The following is a 17776-nucleotide window of genomic DNA, read 5'->3' on the forward strand; positions in this document are numbered from 1 at the left end:
TAACATCACTTCTACATTTTCTAGGTTTCCCTCATTTCATCTTCATATGTGACTGATTAAAAAGCTGAACAATATTTGCACCCTGAATGTATTCAGAAACCATTTATGATCACCTGCCTTGAAAATACCTTTTAGAATCGCCACATAAAACCAAAGCTCCCAGCTCTCCAAATATTAGGATAACCAAGGCTCCCTGCCCCAAGAAGCTAGACCTAAAAATATGGCCAGGATGTGTACCATACTATTCACCCCGCACCTGCTTCCCCCTCTCTGTTCTCCTGCAACTAAATTCTAGTCCACTACACTTCATGTCTTTCAAGGGACTCAATTTATTCTATGTAGCCCTAAATATTTCAACATGCTACACACTCATAGTGTAACAAAAGTTGACATCAATAAATCTGTCTGGGGAAAGCCAGAGGTTTCAGAAGCTGACAAGGGACAGCTGAGGCTATTGGCACAAAGGAAAATTTGGCGTTGTGTACAGGAGGCTATTACGGTTTTTGGCACTTGGAAAGGAATACTTGTCTTCCTTGGATCTCCATTTTATGGCTATGGTGACTTTACATTTAATAAGAAATGCCTGAATTATTTGTAACCTTCCCCAGCAAACCCTGATAGCAACTGGATGCCCCACTGAACTGTCACAATATAGATACCAGTACATTGAACAAAGAGGAAGGCAGACTAAGGCTAGAAACAGATGTCACCAAATGAAGCAGATCAGCTCTGCTGGGATGCGCCACACCACAGTCAATCCATTTCACCTGTTGTCCCACAGCATCAATGGGTGGGACGACAGGCAATGAAGCTTGAGAGGCCCAGTCCTAGATGCCCCAGGAACTCCTGTGCAGTATTGCACCCCTCAAGCCCTGGGAGCATCTGTCTGGTTTTTCCCTCTTTGAGATGACCCCAGGAACCTCTGCCTTTCCTCACCTCATAGAAATTTACCCCAACGATCCCAAGGTGCACCTCTGTGAGCAGGCAACTCTGGGCAGGTGCCTCTGGGGCCTGACTGGGCCTGATCCTGGGTGGGAATTTCCAGGGTATACAGGAAAGAGCTCCTCAAGTTCCCAGAACACCTGCCTGGGGTGGCTGGAGAGGGCAGGCAGCTCCAGGCTGCTGGCACTCACACCATAAAGTGAACAGACACCCATCACTACGCAGCGGTACAAATTAATACCTTTGCCACGGCCACAAATTTGGGGCATTTGCAACATTGCAAGGGGCACAGATATCTGTTTCCTTGGTCTTTGTGCTGCCATAATAGTGTTCATGATGGCACAAAGGCAATGAAAGGTGACATCTGTTTCCACCATAAAGCAGAGGGCACTTCATCAGCTCCATTTAAGTCTCATCCTGCAAAGTTTTCTTGCAACCATAAACAACCTAGAGAAGTTTAATTTGCAAGTTTCTGAAATGAAACTTCAGTTGATGTATCCCAGCCATATGGCAAACAGAACTGGCAAAAACTGCTCAGCCCACTCTCAGTGGCGCCTACAACTTTCCTCCCTGAACAAATGGTCCAACAAACCGAGAGTCTGCAAACCTTCTGAGAGCAGAACAAGCTCTCCGCTCTGTTCTTTTCATATCATCACTCACTAGCAAGCTGCTCTTCCTGGTCAGTGGCCTGAAGACACACAACACCTTTCCTGCCCCTCATCTTAAGCACAGACTTAATTTAATCATGATTACCTTTGACATGACTACTTAAGAGCTTAAAGTTAAGTATGTGCTAGCTTGTTCTGTTGACCCTGGTGCAAAAATGCCTACTGCATTGCAGAATTCAAGTCTTTGGCTTTCAAAAGGTCTCATCCAAGAGAGGCACACATGCTACATTGTACTAGCTTCACTTTATTTGCCACCAACAAATGAAGAGGCAAGTTAGCCTTGCTGGGTTTTCCTTTTAGGAATGTATTAAAAAACAAGCAAGCGTTTATGGGAGCGATTCAATTTTCATTAGAAACAGACTACAGTTATCCTCAATATTAGCGGGTCACATCTTACTATACACTTAAGTATAACGCCTGCCCTTTTATTAGTTGCCGATACATACAGAGGGCCTGCTACCATCACCTTTATTCATTCTGCATTGTCCCATGTATTAGGAGTCTTATTTATTTCAACAGAATTAGTTGTGGAGCCAGAAAATACCCAGCACAATACAGGCTGGCAGAATTGGTGTCTAAATAAGAGCCAGGTCCATCCTAAATTCAAGTTTCTTCAATAAGACTGGCTGTTCCATACATCCTATAGCCACTGTTAGACCACCTGCACGCCACAGCTCCAGAGAAGGGTAATTTGGACAAACCTGCATCAGCATTCAGTTCCTCCAGCATCCCTCGAGTTCTCCAGGTAGGTGCTGTGTCCTGGTTTCCTACAGAATTATTGTGCTCTTGAACTACTGCAGCCGCCAAAAGCGTGTCCACATTTACCACTTCTGGATCAGAGTTTGTGTCAGATATATCATAATGAGCTACAACTGGAGGTCCATCTGAGGAGGAAAAGAAAAGCAACGGATGTTAGATGTATACATGTTGGGAAAGATATTTTAAAACACAAATCACTAATTCTAGAAAGGCTGCATTCTCCTAAATGGTCTCAAGGAACTGTCAGAGACAGGTAGGGCCATGATTCAGCTTCAGTTGGAAGAAGATATTCTAAGACCATAAAAACATTTTAAGCTTTGCATACAATAAAAAGATACTAAAAACAGACACGTAAGCTTGCCTTGTCATCGTCTATCAGTTATTCATATATTATCCTTTACATTGGCACAGTCAAGTCTCCATATTTGACAATGTTACACTCATAGTTCTAAAAGGATAAGACGTTTCGGCTTAAGCAAGAAATAATATTCTAAAATGGCAGGACATTAAATTTGGCAAAAGAAAATATTTACGGAGGTTTTTACTTTCTTTCTTTTTCTTTAAATAATTCAAATGACATCTTAACCTTGTTTAGGGGTTGATTTGGATGAAAAACTCTCTTTCTTATGCAACTGATTCAACTACGTTAAGTTTAACACTAGGCAAGTCTGCATGCATAACATTCACCTGCCAAGGACACTGGAATTTTTCAAACTTTTAGTGTATTTTTTTTCCATAACTAAGTGCAATAAAACAAAATAAAAATTTACAAGAAAATACACTTTCTAATGTAGTTTTCTAATAAAAGCGATACATAGTGACAAATATGCTTTTAACACGGTATTTTCACAGTATGAATCTGCTCCCACCAAAAGAGGGATATAGATTTTTAGTATCTTGCATCGTATTATTGATAAACAAGAAAAAGAACGTTATTTTGATTGTTTTTGTGCTGAAGGCAACAACTTTCTTTGAAAGAACTAGCATCTTCAAACTAAGGTCAAATTTAATTTAAAAGTTAATTTGAAAGCAAATGGAGAAACCATAAAGAATGTCATTTGGAAGAGGTCCATGTTTTCATTCAAAGTAGCTCTCCCTCCCCCTCCCCCCCATGGCTCTAATTTATGAGTCAAGAGAGGGCAGAGGGGAAAGAGTGAAATTCTGGCTCTACTGGAGTCTATGGTACAAGTCCCATTGCCTTCAGTGGGTCCAGGATTTCATTTAATGCAATTATACATTTGAGACATGGGAAAATACTAAAATAGCCTGAGCCAAGGCCTCAATTGCTGTAAACTTTAATTCCACTAGAGTTTTAATGGATAATGCTTTGGAGTACCTGGTCCTTCATTTTCAGCATGTTATTCAAAGAAAGCTTCTACTAACATTTTGTAGCACAGAACCTTCTACATTATAAAACAAATAAAAAAAGCGCTTCTCCAAAAGAAACATTTATTCAGGAAACACTAGCGTCTTCTAGGGGTACATCATGAAAAAGTGTTTGTTACCGTGGGGGGGGGGGGGGGGGGAGGGGAGATATCATTGTACAATCAAAGCTTAAAACTTGGGTCACTGCACAGCTGTTTCCACCAGGGTCCGTTTTGTTTTTATTTGATTCAGCAAATGGATAATCCAATACAACAATTTTAAAGAATTGTTTTGCAGGTAGCAACACACTTCATTGAAGCATGACACTATGGAGCTTGAACTCCAGTGAGGATCAGTTTTGCACCCTAACAGGATGGTGTTTCACAAATCATTTCAGGTCTGACCTGTCCCCGAATAAAGCACTGTTGTTATATTACAAACTTAAAACAGACAACATAAAAATAAATGGGTAGGTTAAATGTCAATGTATAAAAGAGCAAACATTTCACAACGTGAAACACTGATGATTGCAACTGGAAAAAATCCTGATCTCTACTTGAAAGACGATCGTTTGCTTTTTAAGAAAGGCAAGTAGAAAGTACAAGGATACCAACTTTTGGATTAAGCTGCTTGCTATTTGGTTTATTATTTTACAGACATGCCTAGATTACATGCAAAATTTACAATATGGGGAATAATTTCACAGTCTTTTTATCATCAGAGTTCAGTGTGATATGATATAAATACCTTATGGTTTATAAAATAAATACTTGAGTGCAGAAGATACGAGGGTCAAGTACAATATTGACTATTTGACCATGTTTTCAGGAATTTATGAACTGAAATTTATGGAGCTGTGAATAATTCGTGTGGCATTTGATTTTTTTTTTTATTAATTTTTCTAACAGTACAAGCCAAATTTAGATACATGCGCCTACACAAATCAAATTATATTTGAACAAAAGGCATCAACAGTCTCAAGTCAAAATTGTACCACTCCTACATGTATAATCATGCAAAAAATGTATAATAAATGTATATACATGCAGAGTGATATTCTCATCACCTACCCATAGAAATAACTTGTGTGAAAGTCTTCATCAGTAGGAAATACAAGCATAAACTTGTTATCTGTAGCTCCACTCTTGTATCTTCCACACTTCCAAACAGCACACCTTATAACTTAGCTTAAATTTAGTATACAGCAAACAGACAGCAATATTTTCAATATAATTTACATACTGTCATTACATTTGTCACTTAAGTTTAAAGTATCTTGAAAACTCAAGTTAACAGAAGCTGAATGTTTACAAACCAGTCACATATTGGGAATATTTTTGCTTTTCTCAGCCTTGCCTTTCAAATCATATATGGAAATGAAAGACCCTTTCATATCAGAGCTATCTAAACCTATCACCACCAAATGACTAATTATGTCACCTTAATGGACTGCAATGCTCAAACAAAATCCTGAAAACTGTCAGCATGCATGAAGGTGGTGATCAGCAATAAATGCCTGCATGCAATGTACTCATGAAAGTAAATGAACAAACAAATAAAATTAATAGGGAACTTAAGATTTTCTATTTAAAAACAATGCTAGGACTATAGCACTTTCAATATTTTTACTGTCCCAGAATTTTGCCTCCAGCTCTTAACACCAGAGACTAAAAGATGCTGCAATCGGATGGCTATCCAGGGCCCATGTCAAATTAAAAGGTGGTTTTCTCAATCTGATTCCCAGCAGATAGGCATACCCCATCACCAAAACACTGCTTCAAATGGAACATCTCTGCTAGTTTCCATACTGGGAATCTGAATCCTACACTTTGGGTAATTATGAGATAAACAACTGATCTGCCTGAAGTGTGAGATTCCTTTCTGTCCAAAAGGGTAGGAAAAAAGCTCTATGTACCACTTGGGTCCTCTTTTGAAGGCTTGTTTCACAAGCCTTATGTGAATGCTCTTTATTGTATCTGAGGGGCATGACTGGACCCTACCTAGGTCCAAAGCTGTGCACCCCCTCACCACACCCTCCTGTCTTATTCTTTTTTCCCCTACAAGGGCTGGAAATTGCATGCAAGCTCCTATGCTTTTTTTACATGACTGGATTTCTGCAGAAATTACTCTTTGGACAGGTTTACACTGATGTTGCAAACAAAAGAACATGCACTGTCAACAAATCAGGACTATTTACTCTAGGTAAGGACTAAGATTTCTTTTTCCCCTGCTATGAAATGAATGAGAGAAAAGAATTTGTGAAACAAAAACAGCACTCTTTATTTTTTTCTAATTCGGTCTTGAGAACTGGACAGTTCATCTGGATTTTAAGAGATACTGAAACTGAAGCAGGCGATGACGCAATCAGACATTACATTCTAGATACATGATATGGGAGACTTTTTATAGTCAGACAGTATGACAAACAAAAGAGTTTCTTTTCTCTGTAAAAATCAGGTCTGCTGAGACTTGATTTAGGTGAATTGGTGAAAAGTTACATTGGTGGCAGGCTTAAATCCATGACTGAAGCAATAAAGGTGAGAAAAGATAAGGCTGATCATTAACATATACCAACAACAAATTACAGCTGTTGACATTCAATGTCAGCAGTACAAAAAATGAAGACTTTTCCTTTCAAAGACAGAGGTCATCACTAGGACAAAAACCATCAAGGGTCCCATTCTGTTCTCAACTGTACAGTGTAAATCAGAATTAACGCTACTGCAGTCTACTGCTATTAGATTTGGAGCCTAGACCTCATTCTTTTAGCTCAAGTTTGCAGTGCAGTTAACTCGCTTCCTCAGATTTGCTAACCGTTTAAATATCTAACATCCTACCAGATCCAGAACACAGAAGACCAAACGCAGAAGTTTATTTCCATTAGCAGTAGTCTATCCTCTGACTCTTGCTAAAACAGTATTCAACATAAGCAGAAGTACAATATGAACTTTTACAGTTCCAGTTGCAGGTAAAGTGATGGTTGCATATGAAATGCAGCCACATTTGTGGTAAAACAGCAGCTGTCCATCAACATCAACTAGACCGCACAAGTTCAGGATAGGAAACAAAGGACATTGTACATAATTTACCATGAGTAAAAGGCAGCAAGACTCTCTTAGGCATCAACTGCTCTGAAACTACTATTTGCATGCATATTCTTAACCTGCGGTAAGGAGAAGGTAAGCCAGAGTGACTTTGACCTCTTTCACATGCTGTGGTTTCCACTTCCACTTTTCATGGAGTATAGTCTGGCATAAGCAGCTACTACTGCAGAGCAGGTGAAGCACAGTAAAGTCCCGCCCCTATTTATGGTGCAAGAAATTGTTTGCATATCCATACCATAAAGGCAGCATGGAGCACTTAGTGATGAAGGGTGTCCACAGGGTACAACAGTTCTGGGCAGGGTCACCACAAGCTACCTGTAAATGTATTAGCTCATACGTAGGAGTCTACACAGTGCAGGCAGTGCCATGCAAACATATCCAATGTTTCCAAAGGAGATATAATTAAAAAAGTGCTATACGTGAATAAGGTATAGTCAGGAGATCTCAAGGCATTTTACAAAGGAGTTTAACTGTATTTAACCCCATTTTCAAGGTAGGGAAACTGAGAAAAAGTGTGATCAAAAGACTTGCCCATGGCCACCCAACAGAAGGGAGGCTGAGGTGGGAATAGACTCTAGGGCTCCCAAATCCCACCGTAGTGCTCTGGGTTAGGATTCTGGGCTATTTCTGTATGTAAATTCCTAATAGGTTAAAAAAAGCCGTTTCAGATGTTTTCCTGAAACATGAGAAAAAAAATTAGAAGCCAACATGGGGTACTCAGTTACTAGCAAACCAATCTATAAGGATAAGATAAGGATAAGGATTGATCTATTCTTACTACAGGCACTGTTTTTGGATCTTTCATATGAACAACTATACTGCTGTGTAGTATTTAAAACAGCATGAATCTAACTTGAGAGGAATCTGTTTGTATCTATGAAAACTACTGAAAAAACTCAAAGGACAAATCAGAAAAACAAAAAAAGCTAAACTCCATCATTTACATCTGATGTGCATTGGAGGCAACTCCATTTACTTCAAAGGATTTGCTTCAAAATTATTTTAAATGAAAAAAGGGGAATTTTACAAAGCTATAGGTTTAAAAGCTGTAAAATGATTATAATAATATAGCTCGATTTGAATAACATAGGGGAAAGAACTGAAGAACTTGGCTCTAAAGTTCTTGCAAAGTTAAATTTTAGGCAAGATACACTGATATTTTGACTCCAAAGAATTTTATATTTTTAAGATGACAAACAATGCAAGCTTCATATTATATAAAGCAAAGTCAGAGCAACATAATCAGTGCGCGATTCAAGTGGCATTGAATGAAACTACCTAAACTCTAGGCCAATCGCCAAAAGAGAGGAAAAACAACTCGCCTTTTGATGCCTATAATTTAGTAACGTGAAACATTTCATCACTCTGTATATTTATTTATTCTAGGTTACAGTAGTTACATTTCAAAATTTACAGGGTGAGGCAAAAAAGATACATACTGTAAATACAATAAAACAATAATAGTGTAACAATCTTCCTAAAAATTATTATGAACAAAAAAATAATTGCTATTAACATTAGCGTTCTCCATATTTTTCCTTCATTTTAAAATAGTTAATTAGGCTTATACAACAGGAATAAATCATAACAAGAAGAAATTAGTATTTGTTCTGAGACTAGATTCATGATCATTTGAAGATACCATGCCTAAAGTTATTTCAGAAACACAAAGCCATAAATGTTCTCTCTTCCAGGCTATTTGATATCTAGATGGAAAATACCTTGTTTTTATTTTTTGTTTTTTTAATAACAGAAGTGCAACAAGGTCATGTCACAATTGTCCTGTAAGTAAAGGCAGATGGAATATATTGGGGATGCTAGGAAGCACAGCATATTCTTCTACTCCAGGCTTAATCGCCTCATGCTATGTGACATTTTCAATAATATTGACTCCAAACCTATCACTCAAAAAATGAACCGTCAGACATGAGGGTTGGTCTACCTTACAGAGGTTTGCTGGCACAGCTAAGTCAGGTTAGGAGTCTGCCACCAATCACGCTGTACTCAGTGCCAGCATAAACTCCATAGATGCACTGTCATTACAGGGCTCTGCCGGTCGGTACAGCAATGATGGCAAAGCCTTTGGAGGATGAACTAACCCCTAGCAAATTCATCTGTAAAACTTCACCATGACCTTTAGAGGCTCTTTAGTTGGAGAGACTATTTTCCCACCTGCCTTCATTCCAGTGAGCCAGTGCTGCACAGGATTCACAGCATTTGAATGAAACAAAAGGGTTCTGACAATTTTTTTTTTTTTTGCAAGGTAGCATCCATCTCTATCAATTAGCCTGACTGTTAAGTTTATACAGTACACCACATGCAGCACTTCAGTTTGAATGCTCTCACAACCAGAGTTGTCACATTGAAGACCCTGGTTATGCTGAATCTAAATCAAGAACTTGGATCTGACCTACGGATCTTAATCAGAGAGAGATTTTGTTAAAGTCAGAGGGAATTGTCCTTGACTGAGAAATGAGTAAATGATACTGTTCTCATTAAAACTAAGGGTGGAATCCAGGCCCCAGTAAAGTCTATGGGAGTTTTTCCACCGATTTCAATGGGGCCAAGATTTTACCCATAAAGGAGTTAGGATGTCAAAAAAGACAACCTTCAGTTTGTAATACAGGAAGAGACAATATACGTTACTAAAATATGAATCACAAGTAAAATTTAAAATTTCCAATAAACTGCCAAAAATAATCCTAAATAAAACAGAACCTCCATTCGTAACTTCAGCAGCTTAAAAAAAAACAACCCAAAACAATGTTAAATGGGCACCATCAACTTGAAAAATAACACTTCTACTTGAATTTAACTACAACTATTTCTGAGGAGCTATATAAATGAAAAATGAGAGAAAAATATTTTCCTTCATTTCTTCAGTTTCTTTGCTCATTTGAGCACTCTTTGTATAATCTGTTTCACTGCCTCCACTTGTATGAACATATTAAGCAGTTAATTTTCCCTCTGCAAATCTTTCACAAAAGCAACAGAGGGTTTGGTTTTTTTCTCCCCCCACCCCCGCCATTTCTTTTAAACTAGAAGACCATATAAAACTGAATTTACAAGCAAGTCAGAGGGACTTTTTCTAGGTGCAGTACCTGATTTTTTTTTTTTTAAATAGTTAGTTTTCAAGTTGATGATGCCTTTCAATAAAATGCATATATAAAAATACTGAAATAATGCTTTTGAAGGCATTCTGCTCTTATAAGGTTACATTTAGGAATGTTTGCTGGTACAACAAGCAAGAAACATGGAACAACTGGATGCAGGAGTTTCTCCTTTTCCTTTCATTAGCAAAAACAGACAAGAACCAGAACCGAATTCATAACATGAAATCTTGAGTAGCAATCTCAGTTCACCTCAATCATTTCTTAAATGCTGCATATATATATCACAGTGCCTCATTTGGAGATCCTGCGGTCTGTTTAGTAAATAATTAGGCTTTAGATCATGCAAGTAGAACTGTGAAGGCAAATCTTTACCTACATAAAGACTTTCCAACTTCAAACTCTTACCCATGTTTAGAGTGCCAGTGTTCACACAGCTCAGCTCTACAAGACTCACAGGGGGACTGTGTTAAAAATGCACAGGAATTTCATTCTTTAAACAAAAAAAAAGCAGGAAGGAGCATAGCATCTGTGGCTGCTTACAGATGTTAAAAGAAAACACGCTTTACCAGAAACAGCAACATGTTAGTTTGACTTAGCTCCACAGCGTCTGTATACTCAACGGAGCTTTTCGGCACTTTTATATAATAGATGACTCAATCTCTTTAGTGGGGTGCTTTTATCTAATTCAATCAGCTATTAGATAAAAGTGCCAACCCCACCTAAAATGCATGATCTATACAGGCATTGGGTGAGCTAGGTCCAACTAATGCAATGCCTCTTCTGGGCATGTGCTGGGCTTGGTGTGGGAGTGCACCGAGCTTAAACTAAAACACAGGGGGCTGGGACCGGGGGGCTTTTTTTTTTTTTTTTTTTTTTTAATGTCTGTAAGCTGCCTGCATGTCCATATCTGCCAATGCCATGCATCAGGCTTTAGTTTCTTGGCTTTAAACCTTTGAGCAAAAGCATAAAAATGGGGTTTAATAATGATTTTATTTGTAACCCATGTACTAAAATTAATGCTAAGTAAATATTTGGAAAACTGCTCCCAGTTATTTTCATAAGTTTTGACCCAGTGTAAAAGTGTATACAGCTATATTATAGTAGCTAGATAGCATTCAGCTACCTTGTTTAAAAATATTTTCTCTTTATCACAAAGATGAGAATTGTCATGAGACATTTCATACCTATAGACTTCAGGGCAATATGTTGCAAGGTTACATTGATTTTGTTATGCCATGTACTATTTGGAATATATATACATTTAAGTTTTACCCTTAAAAAAAAAATCTTTAGTTGCAGACTACACTATTTTTCATATTAATGTGAGAAACAAAATCAGCTCTATTTAAATAAAATGCTCGTCTAATGCACTGGTAAAAGGTCACATTCACTTCTCTACTTACCTCCCACAAAGCTAAGAAGTGACCCAAAAACCAGTAAAAACCATGCAGCACAGTCTAAGCTCACACTCAAATTGTCCTCCAACTCCCCTTGAGAATTTGAGGGTCTTGTACAAACAGACCAAATCCAGAATCAGGTCCTGTAACTTGGAATTTCCAGGTCTGCCAGTTTGACACACATCCTTAGCATCAAGTGAAGTTATACAAAGATTTGTTTCATTTACACTTGCTGTACAATAATATCAAGCAAATGAATTTCAAGTGCACATAAACAGTGACTTCTAAACCCTGCATCTGCAATCACCTAAGTAGTCTTGTTACTTGCATGCAGCATGCCTGCAGTATTCTAGATGTCCACTGCAATATTTTACAAAAAGCATATCAGCAATTTAAACAGGCCAGTGTTTCACAGTTAGATTTAAGTTGGTATCAACTTCAGAGGAGTTGCACTAACTTACAGCTTCTGAAGCTCTGACACAACATTTTTACTTTTCACAGGACCCTCCAAGATTACAAGCAACAGCTTTAGGAAACTGCAATGTTCTTTTCTCCATTTAAAGGAAAAAGTGCATGATAGTTAGAGGCAATCTTTATTCCATCGTGCTGTTTGACGCATAAAAAAACTTCCTGTATGCTGCCAAGCATGCTACATTTAAAGTAAGGGTCTGAGGTATACGAACACAAATATTCTTCAAAAATCAAAATGTTCGGGTAGAGAACAGAGGAGGTGGGCTCTTATAATCCTTATAATCTTTTTTAATAAAATGCATTGACCATTTTATTAGAAAGGATGAAGGGATGAAGTCCTGAACTCTAACTATGCTAGAATTTCAACTGCACGGAGACTTAATTCCCTGACATTCTTAACATCAAGTCAAAACTTTCTGAAAATAGGAGCTTATATTGGAAACCATGACAACCTCAACAGTAACTGCATGAACACCACCATATAACAGAAATACTTGCAGTTTTTCAGAAATCTTTTCAAACTGAATTATGTAACAGAAAGCCAAACCTTCATTCTGCAAAGAAGATGGGCAACTGCTGTCACCCGTATTTTAAATATAGACTCAATACTCGTGTCAACATAAAAGGTTGATTTTTCTACAGCATACTATAGCTTTTTAATTTCTAGTACAGTGCAGCAAAATAGACACTTATGTTCAACTGTAAAACCTGGAAAATAAGGAAGGATCTCAGAGTAGAAAAAACACTTTTCTTCATCTGACACATATTTATAGCAAAACAAATGCCATGGAAGATTTCATTTATTTAAACAGGACTATAAAGCTTGAACCAGAAGAAGAGTTTGTGGGCCAGATTCTCATCTTGTGTAAACTATCACTGGTGTTGATTTTACAGGAGCTATACTGATATACACCAGCTGAATATCTGGCTCAACGTTTTGAAAGCAGACAGGAAAAATAACCAAAGTAAAATTGTTTCCTAATTTATCATTTACAAAACTATTTACAACTGTATTCCTTGCAGAAATATTCACATTACTATGCAGTTCACATGTGGAAACACAGTTAAACTCATCTTTAATCTGAAATACTCTCTCAGCAATCATCTGGCTGCCTTTAAATTAATATGCCCTAAAGAGGGCACAATCTTAAAGCCTCATCTTCATGCACATCAAAATATGTTCTACATCTTCCACCACTATTCCTTTCTGATTATTTGTTAACATTCACAGTACTTTACAAGATAAAAAAAAAAACAAACAAAAACCCAATAAGTAATGTGTTGGGGTGGGGGAAGGTTTTTAGAAACAAAAAAACCCTTTATTTTGTTGTTGCTGTTAATAACTATAAACTACAGATTGTTTTCTATAAACAGTAAAACTTACAGTTGGTTTCACTTAAAAAAGAAAAAATCTCTCCCCAATTTCAAACGTTGTTATATTTTTCAGGGTTCCTATAACCTAGGTAAACCACAGAAATTAGAAATTTCACTGACTACAATCCTAACAGAGCTGTTAACCAGTTACAAGAGATATATAATGGTACACATTAGTCTGTAGAGGTGTGAGATATGAACAAATTCAGCTCAACTCTTTAGACAATTTGTTTTTAAAAGTCTAATTGCTCCATATATATTTTTAAAATGTTTTAGGGCATGCTTACACTGAGTAAATGACCAACTTATACATAAAACAAACCCAGTCACAGCTGGAAGCAGCTTTTGCATGCAGGGAAAGATTTGTGGGAGTTGTCATGCTCTAAATACTCTGTTCATTACCAGTCTAAATGTTTATCTATTTAATCTATGGACACTAAAAAAAGATTTTTTTTTTTTTGTAAAACAGTAATCTTCCCTGAAAGATCTTAACTTGTAAAGAGAGAACAAGTTCATTAAATTTCAACATAAAACAACTCAATTACACTGTTAAAACTATAGGTAAATTTAAAAGTGAAGATAAAAAATATACACGTCATTCATTTAAGTTAATATCAAAATTATATATCTATAAGGAATTACTCTTGGGTACTTAAAAACCATCTCCTGCATAGCCTTTCAAACAGTCACTCAGCAAATATACAGATCTCTAAGCTAAAAAAAGAAAGAAACGAAAAAAGTGTCATAAAACTCTACTTAAAGAGATATAAAACACTTGGCTGGGCTAGTTTTATTTTTTAAAACTTAAATTATTCCCGAATTACTTTTAGTTTGATCCAAAACTCATGTAAGTTGAGGGGAAAACACTTATTGACGACAGGGGTCTTGGAGCAGACCTGTAGAAATTACAATGATATTCCTGATTGGAAGAAAATATCTGGATTAAAAAAAAAAAAAAAATCATAACTCCCTACAGTTATAGAAGAAATGAAATTATAAAAGCTAAGAGACCTGTCCCATTCTTTTTACCTAAAAGTTATCTAGGTAGATACTCTGAATTCCCCGTATTACAATTTTGATTTTAGTCACATTAGAAACATCTCACAAATTCTAAGGGACAGTAAGCCACATAAATGTACATTTTTGGTAACTAAAAAAAAAATTTTCACATATGAAGGCCCAAGTGGAATGCAACAGAAAAGAAGCAACCTGGCAACGGTGGGAATCAGTTTTCTTTTCTGTTGTATAGCTTAATTCCAATTTAAACACAAATATTTCAAATGTGCTACTCAGGATAACTCATTATCATTATTGACAATTAAAACAAAAGCCACATAGTAGCAAGTTTTTATATTCTTTAACCAAACTAATGCTATGGCTTTCTCAACAAGTAAATAATAATTTCAATGGCATTCAAAACGGTGGCTCAAAAATGTTCCTACTTGTTTACTCAGACTGGCAAACAGGGCATTAAGTGTTTACCAATCTCAACATCAGGCATTTACTTTTAAAGTTCTTGTGCCAAGACTCAGATTCTTGGGCCAACTAATGATTGTTGCCTCTCAGAACTGGCACTGCTATTTTTATTTCAGCATAAAAGACAGTTTGTTCATATATGTATATCTATACACACACAATAAAGCACCTAAATCACGTGTATAAATGCAGGCATATAAGCAAAAGTAACAAATCCAGTGCTTCCCTTAAGTATGAATGTCATTTGCAACACAGCAACAACATTATTAAAAGCTCTAGACAGAAAACTAATGGTCAAATGGGACAGGGTTATCAACTATTCGGCACATTCATTATGCATAGCTAATTTTGAGGGTAGACTCATTTATGACTTCTTTCAAAAAGCAAAGAAGGACAATCAATATGTAGACATGTTTAAGCTGTCAAACTTGAACAGATATTTAACAAAGTACTGATTATTCAATATCTAATTAGGGGTCTAGATTTCTTGAAACCATCACATTTAAAAATTGTTTATTTCCCTACATCATTTTTTTTGTCATGCAAGAGGAGCATATAGATGCAATAGTCCAATTGCTCTTATAGTAATAAAACACAGCTCTATCATTTCAAAGGTATGTAACAAGGATTCAGAGTTGCATCTCGCCAAGCTTTCGTGAAGAGAGCTGGGGGGGGGGGGGTGTACATAAAACTCTTCTGTAAATAAAGCGATTGCGTTATGGTGTTAGAAACCCATCAAGGAAAAAGAAACGTGCATGGACAGAAAAGAAAAAAAATTGTTCTCAGCACAATCCACATTAACATCAACATTTTAAAGCCTTTCCTTAAGTTTATGATTGATTCAAATCATGCTCTGCAATATTTCCATTTTCTGGAAAGATAGGTGGAAAATTGTTATTAAAAGTCACTGGAAACTCTAAAGTAGTGTCAACATTTTGATAGCCCGCATAAGAATTAAAAGACTGCTGAGGAAGTACTTGGCTATCAGGCATCTGCATGAATGCCCCTGACTGCGTGGTAGGGGGAATTCTTTGGCCAACTAGGTGCATTTTAGGTTCCCTGGGCTCCAGTTGCTGCTTGCTTTCTTCGTCCGTGTCAAGACGGGTTAGCTTTTCTATCCACATGCGAAATTTCTCCTCTGTCTGCCTCTGCATCTCGGCAAAGCAGTTCATGGCCTCTTCCAGGACATTGCCTATGCAGTTCCTATCCCACACGGTGCCCCTGTCAAGCAATCCTGGAATTTCCCTGGTCGCTCCTCCAGATCCCCCAGCACGACTGAAGCCAGCTTTAAAGACATTGAGGCCATTTGATAAGACATCATTAAAGTTAGAAAAGTACATTGTTTATTCAGGCATGTTAACGCAGGAAAACAGCATTAAAAAAAACACCTCTCTAGTGGTTCCCAAGGGGATACAACATTGGAGGAGGAATCTGTAACCTCCAAGATAACCAGAAGCATTTACTTCAAAGAAAAAACCCACCAGATGTCACAGTTACTAGAATGTTATTTATATATTTTAGATTTTTCTAGCATTTCTGCTCTCACAGTAGACTTGTATCTTTTAGAAACCAAATTTAGTCCCATTCCCACAGCAAAATTTTAGATGACTTTGCTGTTGATTCAGAACAAAACATCATACAATAACGATTAATGCATACCTCTTTAAAACTGCAAAACATAAACGCCACCGTTTTTAACTAATAAGCCTCAATAATTATATATAAATTAATTTTATTGCTTAGACTAAGGGATGGGTAGACACCTTCACAATTGTTCACAAGATACCACAGATAAGGACTGATACTTCAATTGCAAAATTTCAAGTGGTACAACCCTAAGCCGTTGCCAAGACAGCATAGAGAGTATACTGGACACTAAAGAAATACATGTTAAAAAAAAACAAAAAAACCCCCCCATGTGTAGCACATGAGGGCAAAGCAGGACCGAAAGCAACATCTGTTAGTCTGATAGGAAGAAAGACATCTGCATACACACCCTTGGAGTAATCCACACAAGATCTGACCCTACTTAAACTAGAGTCAATGGCAAAACTCCCATCGACTCAGAGCCCAAAGCAACAGAACAGCAGCACCTTGTTACTTGGAGACTCTTCTCAACCAAACCAAAGGGTAGATAAGGTCCTGTTAGGACAGCCGTTTCCAAAGTAGCCCTCACAACCCCAAAATCTGTTCATGGCGCTTACGTGTGTGGTCACAAGCTGACTGGAGACAGTTGTGAGTTCACAAGTAGGATTGCCATGCAAAAAGAGTGGGAATGGGTGCATTAGAAGGAAATTGCTTGCTTCCATTTCTCAAGGCAGTACTAAAATAAATGTTTCTAGCTCTCCTAAAGATTATTTTAGTGGAAAAGTCCATCTTAAAAAGGTAAAATATTCTTAGTAAGAAAAGTCAATGGTAAAATATGCGCCAAGGCTTAGAAACCCCCCTCAAAAACCCTCTTAAAGGGCAGGGGGGAGGAAGGGGGTAATAGCATTAAATCCTGAACCTGTAAAACACCATGGACCTCAGACTGTAATGTTGTTCTAAAGCATCAAGTATTAGCTCATTCAGATGTTTTCAAAATTAAACCAGAATCATATTAAGCTTTCCAAACCATTCATTAAGATGAGTTCACTGTGTAAAATTTAAACTTTTGTTTCAATAAACATTTTTCTTTCTTTTGTTTTTGGTTGGGGGGGGGGTGGGGTTTCTCCATAAAGCCGAACTCTGGAAGAGCCTGTCCAGAACTCTAAAAGTCCATATGCCATCATAGCTACAAGCATTAGAAAAACCATTCAAAAAAAAAAAAAGTCACTGGACCACCTAAATCACAGATTTACAGATAAAGGGATAAGGCACTAATACTTTATTGGGGGTTTATTGCTTATGGGAAGTTACAGTGTCATTAGACAATACATTCTTTTTGAGGAGTCAGTTAAATTAGATATATACAAAAAAAAAAACCCTTCAATAAATGGCAAGACAGAAGATTTAAGATTCCATTCTTATTTTCCAATAATGTCTGGCTAGCCATGCTATAGTTAAGTGGCACAATTTCCATTATGAATCCTAGTTAAAAAGTCTTATCACTCATCTGTTGTCATGCT

The 17776-nt window shown here is 37.2% G+C and overlaps 1 protein-coding gene across 3 annotated transcripts in view; it reads right to left on the minus strand.

Annotated features, from left to right (window-relative positions):
- ARK2N (arkadia (RNF111) N-terminal like PKA signaling regulator 2N) overlaps positions 1 to 17776 on the minus strand; it is a 62853-nt gene that overhangs the window by 15083 nt on the left and 29994 nt on the right. For 2 of the 3 annotated variants that reach the window (XM_059725301.1, XM_059725302.1), the window contains exon 3: positions 2312 to 2494. In XM_059725301.1, the coding sequence (XP_059581284.1) occupies positions 2312 to 2494 (183 nt within the window). Of the gene's footprint in view, positions 1 to 2311; positions 2495 to 8193; positions 15955 to 17776 lie in introns of those variants that run through there. The other variant, XM_059725303.1, reaches the window with a different exon arrangement.

The sequence above is a fragment of the Alligator mississippiensis genome, chromosome 3 (assembly GCF_030867095.1).
Source record: "Alligator mississippiensis isolate rAllMis1 chromosome 3, rAllMis1, whole genome shotgun sequence".
Lineage (NCBI taxonomy): Eukaryota > Metazoa > Chordata > Crocodylia > Alligatoridae > Alligator > Alligator mississippiensis.